The sequence below is a fragment of the Salvelinus namaycush genome, chromosome 15, assembly GCF_016432855.1.
Source record: "Salvelinus namaycush isolate Seneca chromosome 15, SaNama_1.0, whole genome shotgun sequence".
In the NCBI taxonomy this organism is placed as follows: domain Eukaryota; kingdom Metazoa; phylum Chordata; class Actinopteri; order Salmoniformes; family Salmonidae; genus Salvelinus; species Salvelinus namaycush.
The window spans coordinates 14,630,337-14,653,165 of NC_052321.1; the positions used below are offsets into that span (position 1 = coordinate 14,630,337).

The 22,829-nt window shown below is 45.4% G+C and overlaps 1 protein-coding gene across 1 annotated transcript in view; it reads right to left on the bottom strand.

The window, feature by feature from the left end:
- The window catches only part of LOC120059784 (usherin-like), a 201,418-nt gene that overhangs the window by 77,007 nt on the left and 101,582 nt on the right, over nucleotides 1-22,829 (bottom strand). The window contains exons 10-11 of the mRNA XM_039008832.1: nucleotides 18,647-18,740; nucleotides 1,144-1,339 (exon numbers count right to left, since the gene is read on the bottom strand). Of these exons, the coding sequence (XP_038864760.1) occupies nucleotides 1,144-1,339; nucleotides 18,647-18,740 (290 nt within the window). The remainder of the gene's footprint in view (nucleotides 1-1,143; nucleotides 1,340-18,646; nucleotides 18,741-22,829) is intronic.

Consider the following 22,829-nt stretch of genomic DNA (forward strand, 5'->3'; position numbering starts at 1 on the left):
ATGTTTCATGAGCTGAAATAAAAGATCCCAGAAATGTTCCATACACACAAAAAACATATTTTTTTCTCAAATCCTGTTTATACATTTGTTTACATCCCTGTTAGTGAGCATTTCTCCTTTGCCAAGATAATACATCCACCTAACAGATGTGGCATATCAAGAAGATGATTAAACAGCATGATCATTACACAGGGGCACCTTGAGCTGGGGACAATAAAAGGCCACTCTAAAATGTGCAGTTTTGTCACACAACACAATGCCACAGATGTCTCAACTTTTGAGAGGGCGTGCAATTGGCATGCTGACTGCAGGAATGTCCTCAAGAGCTGTTACCAGATAATTTAATATTCATTTCTCTACCATAAGTCGATTGCAACATCATTTTAGAGAATTTGGCAGTACGTCCAACCGGCCTCACAACTGCAGACCGCGTGTATATGGCGTTGTGTGGGCGAGCGATTTGCTGATGTCAACGTTGTGAACAGAGTGCCCCATGGTGGGGTTATGGTATGGGCAGGCATAAGCTATGGACAACAAACACAACTGCATTTTATTGATGGCAATTTGAATGCACAGCGATACCATGATGAGATCCTGAGGCCCATTTCGTGCCATTCATTCAGCAGCCATCACCTCATGTTTCAGCATGGTAATAAACGGCCCCATGTAGCAAGGATCTGTACACAATTCCTGGAAGCTGAAAATATCCCAGTTCTTCCATGGCCTGCATACTCACCAGACATGTCACACATTGAGCATGTTTGGGATGCTCTGGATCGACGTGTATGACAGCGTGTTACAGTTCCCGCCAATATCCAGCAACTTCGCACAGCCATTGTAGAGGAGTGAGACAACATTCCACAGGCCACAATCAACCTGCTGATCAAGATGTGTCACGCTGCATGAGGCAAAAGGTGGTCACACCAGATACTGACTGGTTTTATGATCCACGCCACTAGTGTTTATTTAAGGTATCTGTGACCAACAGATGCATATCTGTATTCCCAGTCATGTGAAATCCATAGATTAGGGGCTAATTAATTTATTTCAATTGACTGATTTCCTTATATGAACTGTAACTCAGTAAAATCTTTGAAATTGTTGTATGTTGTGCTTATATTTTTGTTCAGTATAGTTACATACCTGTAGTATTGTGCATACAGTCGTCACACACCCCTCCCCCTCCTCTGTAGTGTTCAGTGGGGTGGGCGTCAGCTGTGATGTCATAGTGACAGGAAAGGGCGTGGCCATGGCAGTCACATGGTCGACAGCTGTAGGCTTGGACCTGGTCACCTGACCTGAAGGGTTTGTCATTGTAGAGCGGGGCACAGCGCTGGCACTGTAACACACACACATAAATAATTAACAGACAAACAGAACGAAAAAATTTATCAAATGTATGTTTTACGGTAACTGTAAATATAAAGCGTTTTTTTCCTATTCTATTAAAACAAAACGGACATCTCAGAGGACCTCTGTTAGACAAGAGCATTGACAACAGAGAGCAACACAGGTAGAATAGAGCACAAACAACATATTCCCCTTCTGCACCTTTTATTAAAGAGAGAAACAGTACACATTCACAATCGGATGTCATTCATTGTGTTGCCATTGTGTCGTGAATATATAAAACTCCACCCCTCACTCTCCTGTATTCACATTGAAATGTACAGACACACCATAGGGAAATCAGGTAGGGAAATTAAAAGTGACTTTCAACAACAGCATCGTTAAAATAGGCCACTTTTATGTCAAAACAAGCATGTTGAGGTGTGAGGCGTAGAGGAAAAAAGACAAGGAATGAAAATGTATTTTTGTGTTGGCGCTGAAGCTCCGATGGTCTTTGATTCTGTTCAGCAGTCAGTACAAATTATGGTGGACAAGAGGAGCATCAAATGGAATGATTAAAAATGTATTAAAAAACATGGGGCTCCCTGGTGACACATGCACACACTCACACACAGACAAACCTGTGCTGCTACGCCGCTGTCTGACACACTGAGAGATGGAGGAAGGAGAGAGAGAGGGAGGGAGGGATGAGGGACGAGGAGAATGAGTGGGTAGGAGGAGGGATAGCTTATAGAGAGGGAGAGGCAGGACAGGAAGAGAAAGAAAAGGGGGAGCGGGAGATAGAAAGGGGGAAGAAGAGAGAGATGGAGGGGGGAAGAAGACACATTGAGGCAGATTGGGGCTGAAAGTCCTGCTGAGTGGAGGGCCTCAAGTCCACAGGGAATCACTAACCCAGAGAAAGAGAGAGAGAGAGAGAGAAAGAGAGAGAGACAGAGAGTGAGTGAGGGAGAGAGAGAGAGAGAGATGGAGAGATAGTAAGAGCGAGACAGGGGGAGGAGAGAGAGAGAGAGAGAGAGAGAGAGAGAGAGAGAGAGAGAGAGAGAGAGAAAGAGACTGTAGGAGATGGGGTAACAGCAGAGAGAGAGAGAGAGAGACCCACCCTTTACAACATATATATATCAACGAATTGGTGAGGGGACTAGAACAGTCTGCAGCACCCGGCCTCACCCTACTAGAATCTGAAGTGAAATGTCTACTGTTTGCTGATGATCTGGTGCTTCTGTCCCCAGCCAAGGAGTGCCTACAGCAGCACCTAGATCTTCTGCACAGATTCTGTCAGACCTGGGCCCTGACAGTAAATCTCAGTAAGACAAAAATAACGGTGTTCCTAAAAAGGTCCAGTCGCCAGGACCACAAATACAAATTCCATCTAGACACCGTTGCCCTAGAGCACACAAAAAACTATACATACCTCGGGCTAAACATCAGCACCACAGGTAACTTCGGCAAAGCTGTGAACGATCTGAGAGACATGGCAAGAAGGCGAGAAGGGCCTTCTACGCCATCAAAAGATAACATCAAATCCGACATGCCAATTAGGATCTGGCAAAAAATACTTGAATCAGTTATAGAACCCATTGCCCTTTATGGTTGTGAGGTCTGGGGTCCGCTCACCAACCAAGAATTCACAAAATGGGACAAACACCAAACTGCATGCAAAATTCTGCAAAAATATCTTCTGTGTACAATGTAAAACACCAAATAATGCATGCAGAACAGAATTAGGCCGATACCCACTAATAATCAAAATCCAGGAAAAAAACGTTAAATTCTACAACCTAAAAGGAAGCGATTCCCAAACTTTCCATAACAAAGCCATCACCTACAAAGAGATGAACCTGGAGAAAAGCCCCCTAAGTAAGCTGGCCCTGGGGCTCTGTTCACAAACACAAACAGACCCCACAGAGCCCCAGGACAGCAACACAATTAGACCCAACCAAATCATGAGAAAACAAAAAGATAATTACTTGACACATTGGAAAGAATTTACAAAACAACGGAGCAAACTAAAATTTGATCTGGCCCTAAACAGAGAGTACACAGTGACAGAATACCTGACCACTGTGACTGACCCAAAATTAAGGAAAGCTTTGACTATGTACAGACTCAGTGAGCATAGCCTTGCTATTGAGAAAGGCCGCCGTAGGCAGACCTGGCTCTCAAGAGAAAACAGTCTATGTGCACACTGCTCACAAAATGAGGTGGAAACTGAGCTGCACTTCCTAACCTTCTGCCAAATGAATGACCATATTAGAGACACATCTTTCCCTCAGATTACACAGACCCACAAAGAATTATAAAACAAATCCAATTTTGATAAACTCCTATATCTATTGGGTGAATTACCACAGTGTGCCATCACAGCAGCAAGATTGGTTCCTGTTGCACATCGTTACAACACTGAATATATATATAATATGACATTTGAAATGTTTCTACTCCTTTGGAACTTCTGTGAGTGTAATGTTTGCTGTTAATTTGTTACTGTTTATTTCACTTTTGTTTATCTATTTCACTTGCTTTGGCAATGTTAACATATGTTTCCCATGCCAATAACGCCCCATGAATTGAATTGAGTGAGTGCGAGAAAGAGAGAGAGAGAGAGAGAGAGAGAGAGAGAGTGAGAGAGAGAGAGAGAGAGAGAGAGAGAGAAATAGAGAGAGAGAGAAAGAGAGAGAGAAATAGAGAGAGAAATAGAGAGAGAGAGAGAGAGAAAGAAAGAGAGAGTGAGAGAGAGAGAGAAATAGAGAGAAAGAGAGAGAGAAAGAGAGAAAAAGAGAGAAAGAGAGAGAGAGAGAGTTAGAGAGAGTGAGAGTGAGAAATAGAGAGAGAGAGAGAGAGAGAGAGAGAGAGAGTGAGTTAGAGAGAGAGAGAGAGAGAGAGAGAGAAATAGAGAGAGAGAGAGAGAGAGAGAGTGAGTGAGAGTGAGAAATAGAGAGAGAGAGAGAGAGAGAGAGAGAGAGAGAGAGAGAGAGAGAGTGAGTTAGAGAGAGGTGACAGGAGAAAAGAAGAGGAACACACACCAAGTCTCTCCACAATATCTCCTTACCAGGTAACATCCGGGCTAGACAGAGATAGGAAGCCACTATAATAAATGCCTGTCAGCCCACACAGAACAATACAGTACCTGTCAACCCATACAGAACAATACAGTACCTGTCAACCCATACAGAACAGTACAGTGCCTGTCAACCCATACAGAACAATACAGTACCTGTCAACCCATACAGAACAGTACAGTACCTGTCAGCCCATACAGAACAATACAGTACCTGTCAACCCATACAGCACAGTACAGTGCCTGTCAGCCCATACAGAACAATACAGTACCTGTCAACCCATACAGAACAGTACAGTACCTGTCAGCCCATACAGAACAATACAGTACCTGTCAACCCATACAGAACAGTACAGTGCCTGTCAGCCCACACAGAACAATACAGTACCTGTCAACCCATACAGCACAGTACAGTGCCTGTCAGCCCATACAGAACAATACAGTACCTGTCAACCCATACAGAACAGTACAGTGCCTGTCAGCCCATACAGAACAATACAGTACCTGTCAACCCATACAGAACAGTACAGTGCCTGTCAGCCCATACAGAACAATACAGTACCTGTCAACCCATACAGCACAGTACAGTGCCTGTCAGCCCATACAGAACAATACAGTACCTGTCAACCCATACAGCACAGTACAGTGCCTGTCAGCCCATACAGAACAATACAGTACCTGTCAACCCATACAGAACAGTACAGTGCCTGTCAGCCCATACAGAACAGTACAGTGCCTGTCAGCCCATACAGAACAATACAGTACCTGTCAACCCATACAGCACAGTACAGTGCCTGTCAGCCCATACAGAACAATACAGTACCTGTCAACCCATACAGAACAATACAGTACCTGTCAACCCATACAGAACAGTACAGTGCCTGTCAACCCACACAGAACAATACAGTACCTGTCAGCCCACACAGAACAGTACAGTGCCTGTCAGCCCATACAGAACAGTACAGTGCCTGTCAGCCCATACAGAACAGTACAGTACCTGCACACCAAACAACATGGAGACAGTACACTACACTCAGGGAACATACTGTGTGTTTAGCATGAGACGAAGAACCACTGAGAGAGATAAGATAATTAATCGCACACAGACACACTCACACACAGGTATCACTGAGATTACATTATCTAGCCTGGGTGACAGTCTGTTTCTGTGTCAGCTAGCTCCTTAAACACACTAATATATTCATTGGGATCTCTTTTCCTTTAGTTATACAAAGTTACACATGGCATTACAAAAACATACATGTATCTGCATGTCTAAGACATGAATATGATTTTAAAGACTTAAATTATTTATCTGTGTGTGTAGGTGTTTGAACAGGGCTCAGGCCGTCATTCCCGTTGGGTGATTATTAAGTGGATCTGATGAAGCAGCGGGGGGATTCTCCTGAGACATCCCGCACACACACATGCACGCACACAGGCACACACTCTCGCTAACGAACACGGGTCCGTCTGGGGAGGTGTGTGTTCACAAGCAGGCGTCCTCGCCAGTTAAAACAGGCCTCCATTAGCATGCGCTGTCTGGATCTCCTTGTTCCTCACCGCTTCACAAATCAAAGCTGCTTTTCATTCCTCACTTCCAAGAGAAATCCCTCTCTACGTCTCTCTTTCTTTCTTCCTCCCTCCCCTCCCTCCTTCTCCTCTCTCATAGCTATGTGTGCAGCACACATTAGCATAGCAAATGAAAGAGAAAGGTTTTTGGGGGCATTCATTCTCTCTCTATGAATTGTGAAGTGTTGAGCTGCAGCTGGTTGGGATAGCAATACAAAATTCTTTATGTAGAAATCAACAATGGTGATGCTTTGTGGTATTTCTGGAATTGTTGGTATTTTATGGCCACAGAATCATTCCTGGGCACTCTCTATCTTTCCTCACCTCTCCGTGATAGCTGATGTGTGTTGAGATTTCTGACCAAAAATAGCTGCCATGGCATCAACATGTATGGTAGTGGATGAGGTGAGCTTCCCCCATAAAATCAAACCAAGCTGTATAAGAAAAATAATAATCAGAGCGACCTGACATAATGTCTGTGTATCAATTACGAATCAATAAGCTATGACAGAGTAATCACAGGTATTGATTGATAATGCTAAACTGATGACTGTGAGATTAGAGATGGAGATAATCACATGTATTAATTGAAATCACTAGAGATGGGGGAGGTATAGGAATAACCATTGTCTGCTAGAGGAAATTGCTGAGTGTGGATTTATCTTAATAGTGATGTCAAAAATCCAGAGTGTGTTCGTTTGTGGTTCTATCTAACCCCATTCTGAATGCCATGGCCAATTTCACGCTCCCCCTGGAAAGATCGTGGCATCCGTGTGTGTGTGCGTGTGTGTGCGTGTGTGTGCGTGTGTGTGTGTGTGTGTGTGTGTGTGTGTGTGTGTGTGTGTGTGTGTGTGTGTGTGTGTGTGTGTGCGTGTGTGTGCGTGAGCCACAGTTAACCTTTGTCGCTGGTGAAAATGTGCTGCTTTAGCATGCTTTGCCAACAGAGACCGTGGCCTCTACTAACTGTCAGTACGGATCAGACACACACCTTAGGCGCTCTTTCCTTTACTCTCTTCCTCGCTCTGTCTCCTTCCTTCTTTTTTTCTAATTTACCTACAGTCGAGAGACACTCCCTCTTCCTCATGTCTTTCTTTCTCTGCCTCTCCTTCCGCTCTGTTTGTTGCTTGTCTCCGTGTCACAAAGCTGAAACTACCAATGAATTAGAATAAGAAAAGTAGGCGTGTCCACTTGCACTCGTGTGTCTGCATACTTTGTGTGTGTATCGTGTATGTGTGTGTACTTGCATGTCAAGTGTGTGTGTGTGTGTGTGTCTTGGCCCTCTGCTCCTACCTCTCCAGTGATCATCATGCTGACACATGTCTGACCATCTCGGCCATTTTAACGTCACTGTGGAAATTCTGCAGCTGAGCAGAGCAGCCATCACGGCGCGGCCTCGATCTAACTCTACAGGATACATACAATATTTATGTCTAATATCTCTTCTACTCAGCCTGCTGCTGCATGTCTCAACATTCCACTGACACACAGCAGAAGCTTCACCACTCAACAGAGGCTCTCAGACCTATACACAGATAAACAAACACACTAGGGTTGGAGGATATGGCCTTCAAATCATATCTTAATTTTGTCAAAATTAAACCTTTTCTGTAAATAAGCTTTCTTGCACAATTAAAGGTCAATGCACTGCATTTCAAACAGTTAGGAATAATCTATTGAATTCAGGACTTGTAAAATTATACGTAGGCTAAAAATAAGCCTTCCGCAACCAATAGACCCAATAACGTTGGGACTGCTGTCCGGACTGCTTTTTCACCACCAAATCTCCATATCTCCAGATTCCTATCACAAGCTCTGAACCTTTTCACCTGGGTCATCGCAGCTAGCTAGCTGCTATCCGAGTGGCTACTCCTGGCTAACGTCTCTGTCCCGAAGCAAGCACCAGTTAGCTGGGAACTAGCCTCGTGCTTGGCCCATCTCCCGGCTAGCTGAAGAGGTCCATCACCCACTCCTTGGGCTACAATACCTATTTTGCCAATTGGCCTGTACCCCTTTTACTGCCGACACGGAGCCCCGCTGATCCATCACGACTGGTCTACCGACGTAATCCGCACGAGGGGGTTTCAACAGGCTCATCCGTCGCGACGTCCCCTGAAGGCCCATCCGCTTGTCTGCTAGCCGCAGCCCGCTAGCTGTCTAGAGCATATCGACTGTTAGCTGAAGAGGTCCATCAGCCAATTTCTTGGGCTACAATACCTATTTTGCCAATTGGCCTGGACCCTTTTACTGCCTACACGGAGCCCTGCCGATCATCATGACTGGTCTGCCGACGTAACCATCTGAGGGGGCTACAACAGACTCTTCCGTCGTGACGTCCCTCTGAGGCCCTTCTGTTAGCCTGCTCGCCCCGGCCTGCTAGCTGTCTGAATCGCCGTGTCTCCAGCTTGCCTAGCTACTCACTGGTCTCTATGATCACTCGGCTACGCATGCCTCTCCCTAATGTCAATATGCCTTGTCCATTGCTGTTTTGGTTAGTGATTAATGTCTTACTTCACTGTAGAGCCTCCAGCCCTGCTCAATATGCCTTAGCTAGCCCTTTTGTTCCAACTCCCACACATGCGGTGACCTTACTTGGTTTAAATGATGTCTCTAGAGACAAAACCTCTCTCATCGTCACTCAATGCTTAGGTTTACCTCCACTGTATTCACATCCTACCATACCCTTGTCTGTACATTATGCCTTGAATCTATTATTCCGTGCCCAGAAACCTGCACCTTTTACTCCCTGTTCCGAACGCACTAGACAAACAGTTCTTAAAGCCTTTAGCTGTACCCTTATCCTACTCCTCCTCTGTTCCTCTGGTGATGTAGAGGTTAATCCAGGCCCTGCAGTGCCTAGCTCCACTCCCATTCCCCAGGCGCTCTCATTTGCTGACTTCTGTAACCGTAAAAGCCTTGGTTTCAGGCATGTTAACATCAGAAGCCTCCTCCCTGAGTTTGTTTTATTCAATGCTTTAGCACACTCTGCCAACCCGGATGTCCTAGCCGTGTCTGAATCCTGGCATAGGAAGGCCACCAAAAAACTTGAAATTTCCATCCCTAACTATAAACTTTTTCGACAAGATAGAAATGACAATGGGGGCAGAGTTGTGATCTACTGCAGAGATAGCCTGCAGAGTTCTGTCAAACTATCCAGGTCTGTACCCAAACAATTTGAGCTTCTACTTTTAAAAATCCACCTTTCCAGAAACAAGTCTCTCACCGTTGCCGCTTGTTATAGACCACCCTCAGCCCCCAGTGGTGCCCTGGACACTATATGTGAATTGATTGGCCCCCATCTATCTTCAGAGCTCATACTGTTAGGTGACCTAAACTGGGACATGCTTAATACCCCGGCCGTCCTACAATCTAAGCTAGATGCCCTCAATCTCACACAAAATATCAATGAACCTACCAGGTACAACCCCAAATCCGTGAACACGGGCACCCTCATAGATATCATCCTGACCAACTTGCCCTCTAAATACACCTCTGCTGTCTTCAACCAGGATCTCAGCGATCACTGCCTCATTGCCTGCGTCCTTAATGGGTCTGCGGTCAAACGACCACCCCTCATCACTGTCAAACGCTCCCTAAAACACTTCAGCGAGCAGGCCTTTCTAATCGACCTGGCCCGGGTATCCTGGAAGGATATTGGCCTCATTCCGTCAGTAGAGAATGCCTGGTTATTCTTTAAAAGTTCCTTCCTCACCATCTTAAATAAGCATGCCCCATTCAAAGTATGTAGAACCGATATAGCCCTTGGTTCACTCCAGACCTGACTGCCCTTGACCAGCATAAAAACCTCCTGTGGCGTACCGCATATTCCATGTATAACTCTGTGCTGTTGTTTGTGTCGCACTGCTTTGCTTTATCTTGGCCAGGTCGCAGTTGTAAATGAGAACTTGTTCTAAACTGGCCTACCTGGTTAAATAAAGGTTAAATAAAAAAATTATAATACTAACATTATTTTAACAAAATAGTTTAAAGGGAAATTTCACAATTTTCATCATCTCCAGCACCACCCCAACATTTGTGAAAATGGCACGTTTCCATGTTTTGTAGTAAAAGAAGATAGATAAAAATAAGTGTTTCCAATGACATCATCAACCAATTAGTAGACAATTCGTAGGCAATTAGTAGGCAATACATACTCATAATTGGTTAAAATCATGATGCACTCCTCTGATGTCATTGGAAATACTTCCAGTGCCTTCAGAATGCACACATACCCCTTGACTTATTCTACATTTTGTTGTGTTACAGACTGAATTCAAAATGGATTAAAAAAGAAAATCTCTCCACCATCTACACACAGTAATACCCCACAATGACAATGTGAAAACATGATTTTAGAAATGTTTGCAAACGTATTGAAAATAAAATACAGAAATATCTAATTTACATAAGTATTGAAGCCATTCCAGCATTACTTTGGCTGTATGCTGAGGGTCAATGTCCTTTTGGAAAATAAATCTTTGCCCCAGTCTACGATCGTTTGCACTCTGAAGCAGGTTCTCATTAAGGATTTGCCTGTGTTCCCTCTATCCTTACCAGTCTCCCAGTCCCTGCCGCTGAAAAGCATCCCCATAGTATGATGCTGCCACGACCATGCTTCACGGTAGGGATGGTGTTAGACGGGTGATGAGCTGTGCCTGGTTTTCTCCAGACATAGCGCTTTGCATTCAGGCCAAATAGTAACATTTCTGTCTCATCAGAATCTTTCAGGTGTCCTTTTGCAAACTCCTGACATGTGCCTTTTACTCAGGATTGGCTTCCGTCTGGTCACTCTCCCATAAAGCCCAGATTTATATTGGTGAAGTGCTCCCATCTCAGCCATGGAACTCTGTAGTTCTGTCAGAGCGGGTCATTCTAGGTCACTTCCCTGACCAAGGTCCTTCTTGCCCAGTTGCTCAGTTTGGTTGGACAGCTAGTTGTAGGCGGTGTCTGGGTATTTCCCAATGATGGAAACCACTGTGCCCTTGGAAACTTTCAACAATCTAGAAATTGTTTTATACCCTTCCCCAGATATACAGTGCATTCGGAAAGTATTCAGACCCCTTGACTTTTTCCACATTTTGATAAATTACAGCCTTGTACTAAAATGTATTAAATCGTTTTTTCCCCCTCATCAATCTACACACAATACCCCATAATGACAAAGCAAAAACAGGTTTTTATACATTTTTGCAAAGAATATCACATTTACATAAGTATTCAGACCCTTCACGCAGTACTTTTTTAAAGCACCTTTGGCAGCGATTTCAGCCTCAAGTCTTCTTGGGTATGACGTTACAAGCTTGGCACACCTGTATTTGGGGAGTATCTCCCATTTCTCTATGCATATCCTCTCAAGCTCTGTCAGGTTGGACGGGGAGCTTTGCTGCACAGCTATTTTCAGGTCTCTCCAGAGATGTTCGATCGGGTTCAAGTCCGGGCTCTGGCTGGGCCACTCAAGGACATTCAGAGACTTGTCCCGAAGCCGCTCCAGCGTTGTCTTGGCTGTGTGTTTAGGGTCGTTGTCCTGTTGGAAGGTGAACCTTCGCCCCAGTCTGAGGTCATGAGTGCTCTGGAGCAGGTTTTCATCAAGGATCTCTCTGTACTTTGCTCTGTTTATCTTTGCCTAGATCCTGACTAGTCTCCCAGTCCCTGCCGCTGAAAAACATCCCCATAGCATGATGCTGCCACCACCGTGCTTCACTCTAGTGATGGTGACAGGTTTCCTCCAGAGGTGACGCTTGGCATTCAGGCCAAAGAGTTCCATCTTGGTTTCATCAGACCAGAGAAATTTGTTTCTCATGGTCTGAGAGTCTTTATTTGCCAAGCGGGCTGTCATGCGCCTTTTACTGAGGAACTGTACATGAACTGTACATTTCAGAAGTTGAGACATAAAATGGTGTTGTTAAAAAGGTCCTCTATTACAGTAAAATAATGTCTCCATGTGTTTCGGTGTCCATATGACTGATTCTATTGACCAAACCTCAAATGCAAATAGCTTGTTGTCAGTGAGGAAGAAGTGATCTTTCATTTTTGTTGTTGTGAGTGGCAGGGAGAGGGGCTTGTTGTCTGTGTGCAAATGGGAAGGTGCACAGAAGGAGCGAAGGCAATGAGACCAAAAAGACAAATGCTCATAAAACAAAATAAAAACCTTGATTCTTGCGATACAAGCATTTGGAACATCGCACTAAAACATCCATTTTAATTAATCAAACTAATGCGATATATCGCCCAGCCCTAACACACACATGTGGGCGACAGTCATACACACATACACACACACAAATGAAAGGAGATACGTGCACACATACACACACAAGCACACTTGTACAAATGTAACCATGTACACACACATACCCATGCACACACACACATACTTGTGGGGTTATCTGTGTGTTTTCCATTCAAAACACAATGAATCTCTGAGGTTCAGCTTACAGAAATCCTTCAGTTATCAATGTGGTCAGTCAAAAATAAAATCAATCAATCCAATTGTATTTGTTACATGCGCAGAATACAACAGGTGTAGAACTTACAGTGAAATGCTTACTTACAAGCCCTTAACCAACAATGCAGTTTTGATAAAAAATAAGAGTTAAGAATGTATTAACTGAAATAAATTGAAGTAAAAAATAAATAAAAAATAAAAAATTTAAATAAGAAAATAGAAAAGTAACAAATAATTGAAGAACAACAGTAAAATAACAGTAACGAGGCTATATACAGGGGGTACAGAATCAACAGTGGGGTACAGGTTAGTCGAGGTAATTGAGGTAATATGTACATGTAGGTAGAGTTAAATGGTTGTGAAGTCTGGGGTCCAAGCAGAGCAGAGATAAAGTGACTATGCGTAGATAGTAAACAGAGAGTAGCAGCAGTGTAAAAATGTGTGTGTGGGGGGGGGGGGGGGGGGGGGCAATGCAAATAGTCAGGGTAGCCATTTGATAAGCTGTTCAGGAGTCTTATGTCTTGGGGGTAGAAGCTGTTAAGAAGCCTTTTGGTTCTAGACTTGGCGCTCCGGTACCGCTTGCCGTGTGGTAGCAGAGAGAACAGTCTATGACTAGGGTGGCTGGAGTCTCTGACAATTTTTAGGGCCTTCCTCAAATACCGCCTGGTATACAGGTCCTGGATGGCAGGAAGCTTGGCCCCAGTGATGTACTGGGCCGTACACACTACCCTCTGTAGCACCTTACGACCGGAGGCTGAGCAGTTGCCATACCAGGCAGTGATGCAACGAGTCAGGATGCTCTCGATGGTGCAGCTGTAGAACATTTTGAGGATCTGAGGAACCATGCCAAATCTTCTCAGTCTCGTGCCCTCTTCATGACTGTCTTGGTGTGCTTGGACTATGATAGTTTGTTAGTGATGTGGACACCAAGGGACTCGAAGCTCTTAACCTGTTCCACTATAGCCACATTTATGAGAATGGGGCATGCTCGGCCCTCCTTTTCCTGTAGTCCATGATCATCTCCTTTGTCTTGATCACATTGAGGGAGAAGTTGTTATCCTGGTACCACACATCCTAGCAGCGCACTGCCAGGTATCTGACCTCCTCCCTATAGGCTCCCGTTGTCGGTGATCAGGCCTACCATTGTTGTGTCATCGGCAAACTTAATGATGGTGTTGGAGTCGTGCCTGGCCGTGCAGTCATGGGTGAGCAGAGAGTACAGGAGGGGACTGAGCACGCACCCCTGAGGGGCCCCCATGTTGAGGATCAGTGTGGCAGATGTGCCCCCACCTGGGGGCGGCACGTCAGGAAGTCCAGGATCCAGTTGGAGAGGGAGGTGTTTAGTGCCAGGGTCCTTAGCTTAGTGATGAGCTTTGTGGGCACTATGGTGTTGAACACTGAGCTGTAGTCAATGAATAGCATTCTCAGATAGGTTTTCCTTTTGTTCAGGTGGGAAAGGGCAGTGTGGAGTGCAATAGAGATTATGTCATCTGTGGATCTGTTGGTGCGGTATGCAAATTGGAGTGGGTCTAGGTTTCTGGGATAATGGTGATGATGTGAGCCATGACCAGCCTTTCAAAGCACTTCATGGCTACAGACGTGAGTGCTACGGGTCGGTAGTCATTTAGGCAGGTTACCTTGGTGTTCTTGGGCACAGGAACTATGCTTGAAACATGTTGGTATTGCAGACTTGGTCAGGGACAGGTTGAAAATGTCAGTGAAGACACTTGCCAGTTGGTCAGCGCATGCTCGCAGTACACATCCTGGTAATCCGTCTGGCCCTGTGGCCTTGTGAATGTTGACCTGTTTAAAGGTCTTATTCACATAGGCTACGTAGAGCTTGATCACAAAGTCGTCAGGAACAGCTGGTGCTCTCGTGCATGCTTCAGTGTTGACACACACATACAGAGAGAGGGAGAGAGAGAGAGAGAGAGGGAGAGAGACCTAAACAGAGAAAGCGAGAAGTGGAAAGAAAGAGAACGTATGAGAGAAAGAGAAGAGAGAGTGAATAAGAGAAAGAGAAGACAGAGTGAGCATATAAGAGAAAGCGAAGAGGAGAGAGTGAACGTATAAGAGAAAGAGAAGAAGAGAGAGTGAGCGTATAAGAGAAAGAGAAGAAGAGAGAGTGAATAAGAGAAAGAGAAGAGGAGAGAGTGAGCGTATAAGAGAAAGAGAAGAAGAGAGAGTGAGCGTATAAGAGAAAGAGAAGAGAGAGTGAGCGTATAAGAGAAAGAGAAGAAGAGAGAGTGAGCGTATAAGAGAAAGAGAAGAAGAGAGAGTAAGCGTATAAGAGAAAGAGAAGAAGAGAGAGTGAGCGTATCAGAGAAAGAGAAGAAGAGAGAGTGAATAAGAGAAAGAGAAGAGGAGAGAGTGAGCGTATAAGAGAAAGAGAAGAAGAGAGAGTGAGCGTATAAGAGAAAGAGAAGAAGAGAGAGTGAGCGTATCAGAGAAAGAGAAGAAGAGAGAGTGAGCGTATACGAGATGTATGCAGTGCGAGCGTCATTGTTCTAGTCGATTTGAGACATTATTTGGATTGTGACCCAGGAGAGCACTGGAGGATGTCAGAGAACCACACAATACACACACACACACACACACACACACACACACACACACACACACACACACACACACACACACGCTGCACACGCACACACATACACACACATGTGCAATCACACCATATAAAAACACACACACAAAGAATAACGCCTGTCTTATTTTGTTAATAAAGTAAATTTACACTTCTCACTTTCTCTGGGCTCCCAAGTGGCACAGCGGTCTAAGGCACTGCATCTCAGTGCTAGACGCATCACTACAGTCCCTGGTTTGAATCCAGGCTGTATCACATCCAGCTGTGATTGGGAGTCCCATAGGGTGGTGCACAATTGGCCCAGCGTCGTCCGGGTTTGGCCGGGGTAGGTATCATTGTAAATAAGAATTTGTTCTTAACTGACTTGCCTAGTTAAATAAAAGTTAAATAAAATACAAAAACAAGATTAAGTTAAAGAAGCACTCCAGCTATTTTGGAACTTTTCCTATTGAAAAACAATATCCCACGTATAAATACACACTTCCGGGTAAAAAAAAAATGTTTTGAGCAAAATAGTGTTTTTCGTCACAAGTGCAAACTTCATGGAGTAGGCCATTCAAGGAGTTGGTCGAATGGGGATTTGCGATGTCATCAGCCCTCCCCCTGGCTTGAGGAACAATAGAGAACAAAAGAGGAAAGGCCCACCCCACTTGTGATGTCATGACTTACCTGGACCACCTATTGAGATGTACCTTGTGTTAAGTAAATCAGGAGTTAAATGAAGTGAAAAGGAGACTGGGGGAGCATTTTAAATTGAGGGACAGGTATAGGGTGTGTAGGGGTCAGGTATGTGGATGTCCTCTCTTATTCCACCATCTGTGTCTGGGATGTAGCTCTGTTTGTCAACTATAACAATAGCAACACCACGACCCTACACAACACAGAGTTTGAGAGAGGGCTGGGCCTGAGCGTGAATTATGCATGAGCCCTAATGAAAAATGAGAGACCTTACTGTCTCACTGGGGGAGAGAAACTATAAGCAGTCCCAAGTCAGGTTTCAAAATGACGTGAGAGTGTCCAGGTTGTGTCCAGGTTGTGTCCAGGTTGTGTCCAGGTTGTGTCCAGGTTGTGTCTAGGTTGTGTCCAGGTTGTGTCCAGGTTGTGTCCAGGTTGTGTCTAGGTTGTGTCTAGGTTGTGTCTAGGTTGTGTCTAGGTTGTGTCCAGGTTGTGTCTAGGTTGTGTCTAGGTTGTGTCTAGGTTGTGTCTAGGTTGTGTCCAGGTTGTGTCTAGGTTGTGTCTAGGTTGTGTCTAGGTTGTGTCCAGGTTGTGTCCAGGTTGTGTCTAGGTTGTGTCTAGGTTGTGTCCAGGTTGTGTCCAGGTTGTGTCCAGGTTGTGTCTAGGTTGTGTCTAGGTTGTGTCCAGGTTGTGTCCAGGTTGTGTCCAGGTTGTGTCTAGGTTGTGTCCAGGTTGTGTCCAGGTTGTGTCCAGGTTGTGTCTAGGTTGTGTCCAGGTTGTGTCTAGGTTGTGTCCAGGTTGTGTCTAGGTTGTGTCTAGGTTGTGTCTAGGTTGTGTCTAGGTTGTGTCCAGGTTGTGTCCAGGTTGAGACTTGTGGAATAAGAAGGTAACAAGCAGGAAACCGCCAACCAGGATTTCTGGAAAACGTCATTTTGCAACCCGAGTCCCAAGCTACAGGCTCAAATCACTGTCTCCCTGCACCTGTGGTGTGTGTTAGGTAGATCTGTGAGGTTAGGACAATACAGAAGGCTATCTGTCTACCTGCACTTGTGGTGTGTGTTAGGTAGATCTGTGAGGTTAGGACAGTACAGAAGGCTATCTGTCTACCTGCACCTGTGGTGTGTGTTACGTAGATCTGTGAGGTTAGGACAGTACAGAAGGCTATCTGTCTCCCTGCACCTGTGGTGTGTGTTAGGTAGATCTGTGAGGTTAGGACAGTACAGAAGGCTATCTGTCTCCCTGCACCTGTGGTGTGTGTTACGTAGATCTGTGAGGTTAGGACAGTACAGAAGGCTATCTGTCTCCCTGCACCTGTGGTGTGTGTTACGTAGATCTGTGAGGTTAGGACAGTACAGAAGGCTATCTGTCTCCCTGCACCTGTGGTGTGTGTTAGGTAGATCTGTGAGGTTAGGACAGTACAGAAGGCTATCTGTCTCCCTGCACCTGTGGTGTGTGTTAGGTAGATCTGTGAGGTTAGGACAGTACAGAAGGCTATCTGTCTCCCTGCACCTGTGGTGTGTGTTACGTAGATCTGTGAGGTTAGGACAGTACAGAAGGCTATCTGTCTCCCTGCACCTGTGGTGTGTGTTAGGTAGATCTGTGAGGTTAGGACAGTACAGAAGGCTATCTGTCTCCCTGCACCTGTGGTGTGTGTTACGTAGATCTGTGAGGTTAGGACAGTACAGAAGGCTATCTGTCTCCCTGCACCTGTGGTGTGTGTTAGGTAGATCTGTGAGGTTAGGACAGTACAGAAGGCTATCTGTCTCCCTGCACCTGTGGTGTGTGTTAGGTAGATCTGTGAGGTTAGGACAATACAGAAGGCTATCTGTCTCCCTGCACTTGTGGTGTGTGTTAGGTAGATCTGTGAGGTTAGGACAATACAGAAGGCTATCTGTCTCCCTGCACCTGTGGTGTGTGTTACGTAGATCTGTGAGGTTAGGACAGTACAGAAGGCTATCTGTCTCCCTGCACCTGTGGTGTGTGTTACGTAGATCTGTGAGGTTAGGACAGTACAGAAGGCTATCTGTCTACCTGCACTTGTGGTGTGTGTTAGGTAGATCTGTGAGGTTAGGACAGTACAGAAGGCTATCTGTCTCCCTGCACTTGTGGTGTGTGTTAGGTAGATCTGTGAGGTTAGGACAATACAGAAGGCTATCTGTCTCCCTGCACCTGTGGTGTGTGTTAGGTAGATCTGTGAGGTTAGGACAGTACAGAAGGCTATCTGTCTCCCTGCACCTGTGGTGTGTGTTACGTAGATCTGTGAGGTTAGGACAGTACAGAAGGCTATCTGTCTCCCTGCACCTGTGGTGTGTGTTAGGTAGATCTGTGAGGTTAGGACAATACAGAAGGCTATCTGTCTCCCTGCACTTGTGGTGTGTATTAGGTAGATCTGTGAGGTTAGGACAGTACAGAAGGCTATCTGTCTCCCTGCACCTGTGGTGTGTGTTAGGTAGATCTGTGAGGTTAGGACAGTACAGAAGGCTATCTGTCTCCCTGCACTTGTGGTGTGTGTTAGGTAGATCTGTGAGGTTAGGACAATACAGAAGGCTATCTGTCTCCCTGCACCTGTGGTGTGTGTTAGGTAGATCTGTGAGGTTAGGACAGTACAGAAGGCTGTCTGTCTCCCTGTACCTGTGTTTGTGTGTTAGGTAGAGCTGTGTTTGTGTGTTACATAGATCTGTGAGGTTAGGACAGTACAGAAGGCTGCCTGTCTCCCTGCACCTGTGGTGTGTGTGTTTGTGAGGTGATCTTCAGACAGAGGAAAGCTGAGACAGAGGCTCCAACTCCCTCTGTGTCAAACACAACAAAACTCTTTACAGAGAGAGAGAGGGACAAGGAGGGGGGTATGGGGGAGTATGTGTGTGTGTGTGTGTGTGTGTGTGTGTGTGTGTGTGTGTGTGTGTGTGTGTGTGTGTGTGTGTGTGTGTGTGTGTGTGTGTGTGTGTGCATGACTCACGTTGTGTCCCTCTGTATGGCTCTCTGGCAGACAAGCACAGCGGTAGGGAGTCACACTGGTGTCACACTGATCAGCATGGCCATGACACTCACACCTAGAGAGACAGAGAGAGAAAGAGAGAGAGAGGTGGGGTGGAGAGAGAGACACACAGAGAGGTGGGGAGAGAGAGAGAAACAGAGAGGTGGGGCAAAGAGATAGAGACAGAGAGGTGGGGGGGGGGGACATAGGGGTGGGGGAGAGAGAGAGAGAGAGAGACAGAGAGATGTGAGAGAGAGACAAGTCTGGGACAATAATGGTACAGGGCAACCACAAACAGTTTCAGCTGGACTTTCACATAATCAAAGAGATACCTCAGCAGGATAAGCTCTCTCTTGAGAAAGATACCCCCACCCCGAGTGTGTCAGACCAGACATCTTCATTATACAACCCCACAGACGAACAACCCCAAGCAGAAAGTCAACCTCCCAGCACAAAATACTACCTCATTGAAATGAAGGACACATTCCCCCAGAGGTAAGGCAGGTGGAGCTGGAACAGCAGGTGAACACACTCCAGTCAGCACAAAAAATAGTCCAGCTCAACAATACCCCCTCAACCCGACCCGGAGAGCTGGAGGTGGAGAGAGACATCTGCACTCTGGACTGTGGTGAGACCACATCAACAGGAGAAAGAGCAGGAGCAGAACACAGCACTAGAGGAGAGGATCAGAGTGCTGGAGGAGAGGGTGAGGGGGATGGCGTGTGACAGAGAACAACCCATTAGAGAGCTGGTCACCCCCTCAGAAAAGCCACCAGAACAGTCCACCCCAGACCCTGACCAAAGTCTTGAACACCACAGCAGAACAGTCCACCCCAGACCCTGACCAAAGTCTTGAACACCACAGCAGAACAGTCCACCCCAGACCCTGACCATAGCCTGGACATCCCAGCAGGACAGGCAAATGAAGAACCCCGAGCCCAGGGGATCCCACCCCCTCTGAGCCCCCCCCCCCCTTTCAGCCATTCTGATAGTCCTCCTGACAAACTCCCCACACCCACTGAGAACATACACAAGCCACAGATTGTACTCCTTATGGACTGAAACGGGAAATATAGAGTGTCTAAACTCTGATGTCCAAACACCCAGCGCGCCCTAGACCTTCTGTCTAAGGACCAACTAGGGTCACCCAGCCACATAATAATACACACAGGCACAAACGACCTGAGAACACAGCAGGAAAGGGTGGCCACAGCACTCAAGGGAGTGATTGAAAAAGCTTCTTCTACTTTCCCCAACGCACAAGTGGTTATCTCCACCCTGCTACCACGATAATACTTTCACCCTGCTACCATACAGCGGGTAAACGCAAGTATTTCCTGTGACTGTGCCTAAACACCAAATGTATACCTGGCCCACCACTCCACCCTGGACTTGAACAGTCTTTACGACCAGATCCACCTATACAAGGCAGCAGTACCCACCTTCACCCAGACCCTAAAAGACATCGCCCTCAAAAGCAGCCCCAACACCTCACACAGGAGCAACAGATTAACAGACACCCTGCCCAGACCAGTGAGACACTCTCCCAGACCTGCGGGACCCCCCCTCCCGGACCTACACATAGAGGACCCACTCCGAGAGGACCAACATCCAGACTACAGCACCACCAGCCACATCCACACCACCACCCCAACAAATCAACACCCCCACAAGTCAACCATGCCCATACCCCATTTAGGCCTGAGGTCATCTGCCTTTGGTTTAAAGAGCAGGAACCTGTAGGAATCATCGCGCTCCAGCGACTCCTGTGGCGGGCCGGGCGCAGTGCGCGCTAACCAAGGGGGCCAGGTGCACGGTGTTTCCTCCGACACATTGGTGCGGCTGGCTTCCGGGTTGGAGGCGCGCTGTGTTAAGAAGCAGTGCGGCTTGGTTGGGTTGTGCTTCGGAGGACGCGTGGCTTTCGACCTTCGTCTCTCCCGAGCCCGTACGGGAGTTGTAGCGATGAGACAAGATAGTAATTACTAGCGATTGGATACCACGAAAATAGGGGAGAAAAGGGGTTAAAAAAATAAAAAAAATAAAAAAAAACTAAGAAAGAAATTGAGAAACCTATCCAACCAAAAACATAGAAACCCAGAAAACCAGAGTTTTTGTAGTAGAGTTTGTAGTAGAGTTAAAATGGTTATTCCATCAAACTTCAAATTATTAGAATAGTACACAACGCAGAACAGAACAACCAGGTTGAGGGTCAGTGGCCAAAGCCCGCGAACAGGAATATTCCAAGTTCAGACAGAAGCGGGGGAGTCAGATCGCTATGATGCCAGGAACTTTACTTTTGGCGTCTATTTTTAATTGTTGCACTACTGGTGCTGCCTGTTGATGTTAAGTAGGCAGCTGCAGTAGCTGAATGATGTTAACATCTTCGGGTTTTGTTTCATTAAATGTATTTTATTTCATCTGGGTGCTTGCGTCACCTACTAACACCCTGGTACTACCCGTAGCTCCCGTTCTCCTCAGTCCGAGAAAACACAGAAAGGTATGTGTTGCAGATTACTCCTTTATAGAAGTCCATAACGTGAAATAAATAAAACATCCCAAGGTTAATGCTGTAGATATTGTTATAAGGGAGTGTGAGACTATTGAAACATGTAACTTTCAGAGTTTATTGTTGATATTAATATAGTTTAGAGTGCTAAAAGTGCTGCTGTTGCTAGCTAGCATGCCTTTCTGTGATGCAGATGGTTAGCTGAGCTGCCGACTGGTGCTGGCGTTGCATTATGGGAGATGTAGTTTGGTCCTCTACGGTCTGAATGGGACAGAGGCGATTTCACGTTGTAACTAGTTTGTGTTGCATTGTTTTTGTACATGAGTTGTTGTATTTTGGTACTGTCAACACTGAAAGCACCTAGCAATGTATTGGGGATGTGAGACAGGATGTGTGTTTTACCTTTCTTCACGCTCCTGTGTAGAACAACTTGTCAGATGGTGCAACTGATGTGTTCCTGTCCTGTCTTTTCACAATACTATTGCAGATCAACATAAAAGCCTAAAAGACAGCTGTGGTGTCGCTCTTCATTTCTTGGTTCTCCTGTGGTGCATATAAGACCCGCTACACCTTCACTATGGTGAATCACTAAAACAATATAGAAATACACTACGGAAAAAGAAGGAACAGCATGTCAGAACTCAGATCAATGTAATTGAAGAATCCATAGACTCTAACCACCTCTGTGAAAATTGGAAAAAACTAAACAAACAACAAAACAAAAATGTATGGGTAAACCACTTCTCCAATCTTTTTGGCACTATAACAAAGAACAAACAGCAAAAACATATACATGATCAAATACAAATCTTAGAATCAACTATTAAAGACTACCAGAACACACTGGATTCTCCAATTACATCGAATGTGCTGCAGGAGAAAATACAAACCCTTCAACCCAAAAAGGCCTGTGGTGTTGATGGTATCCTCAAGGAAATGATCAAATATACAGACCACAAATTCCAATTGTCTATACTTCAACATCATCCTTAGCTCTGGCATCTTCCCCAATATTTGGAACCAAGGACTAACCACCCAATCCAAAAAAGTGGAGACAAATTTGACCCCAATAACTACCGTGGGATACGCGTCAACAGCAGAATCGTACATTTCCGCAGTGAAAACAATGTACTGAGCACATTTCAATTTGGCTTTTTACCAAATTACCATACGACAGACACCCTAATTGCCAAACAAACAAACCAAAACAAAGGCAAAGTCTTCTCATGCTTTGTTGATTTAAAAAAAGCTTTTGACTCAATTTGGCATGAGGGTCTGTTATAGAAATTGATGGAAAGTGGTGGAAAGTGTGTTACATGTGCAAAGGTACTATCTCACAACTCGATGATACCTTCACTCTTGCGCTGACATTTAGAAACAAAACATGCCACTTTGAAAAATAAGCCACAGGAGTTTTTTGAGCGAGAATTAAGACGACTCGAGTAGTGACTGTCTACAGGATCTGGGAGATAGTCTCAGAAAAAGATTGGCATATATTAAAACCGAGAGGAGCGGAAATAAATTAATTGAGGTACACTATAGCAAAGCCACAAAGACACTAATAGAAGCGCATGAGAATTCTACCAATTCAGCTCAAAAATGAAAAGAAAATACGAATCTAAATTGAAAATTCAGGGATGTAATTGTGACTTGGCACAA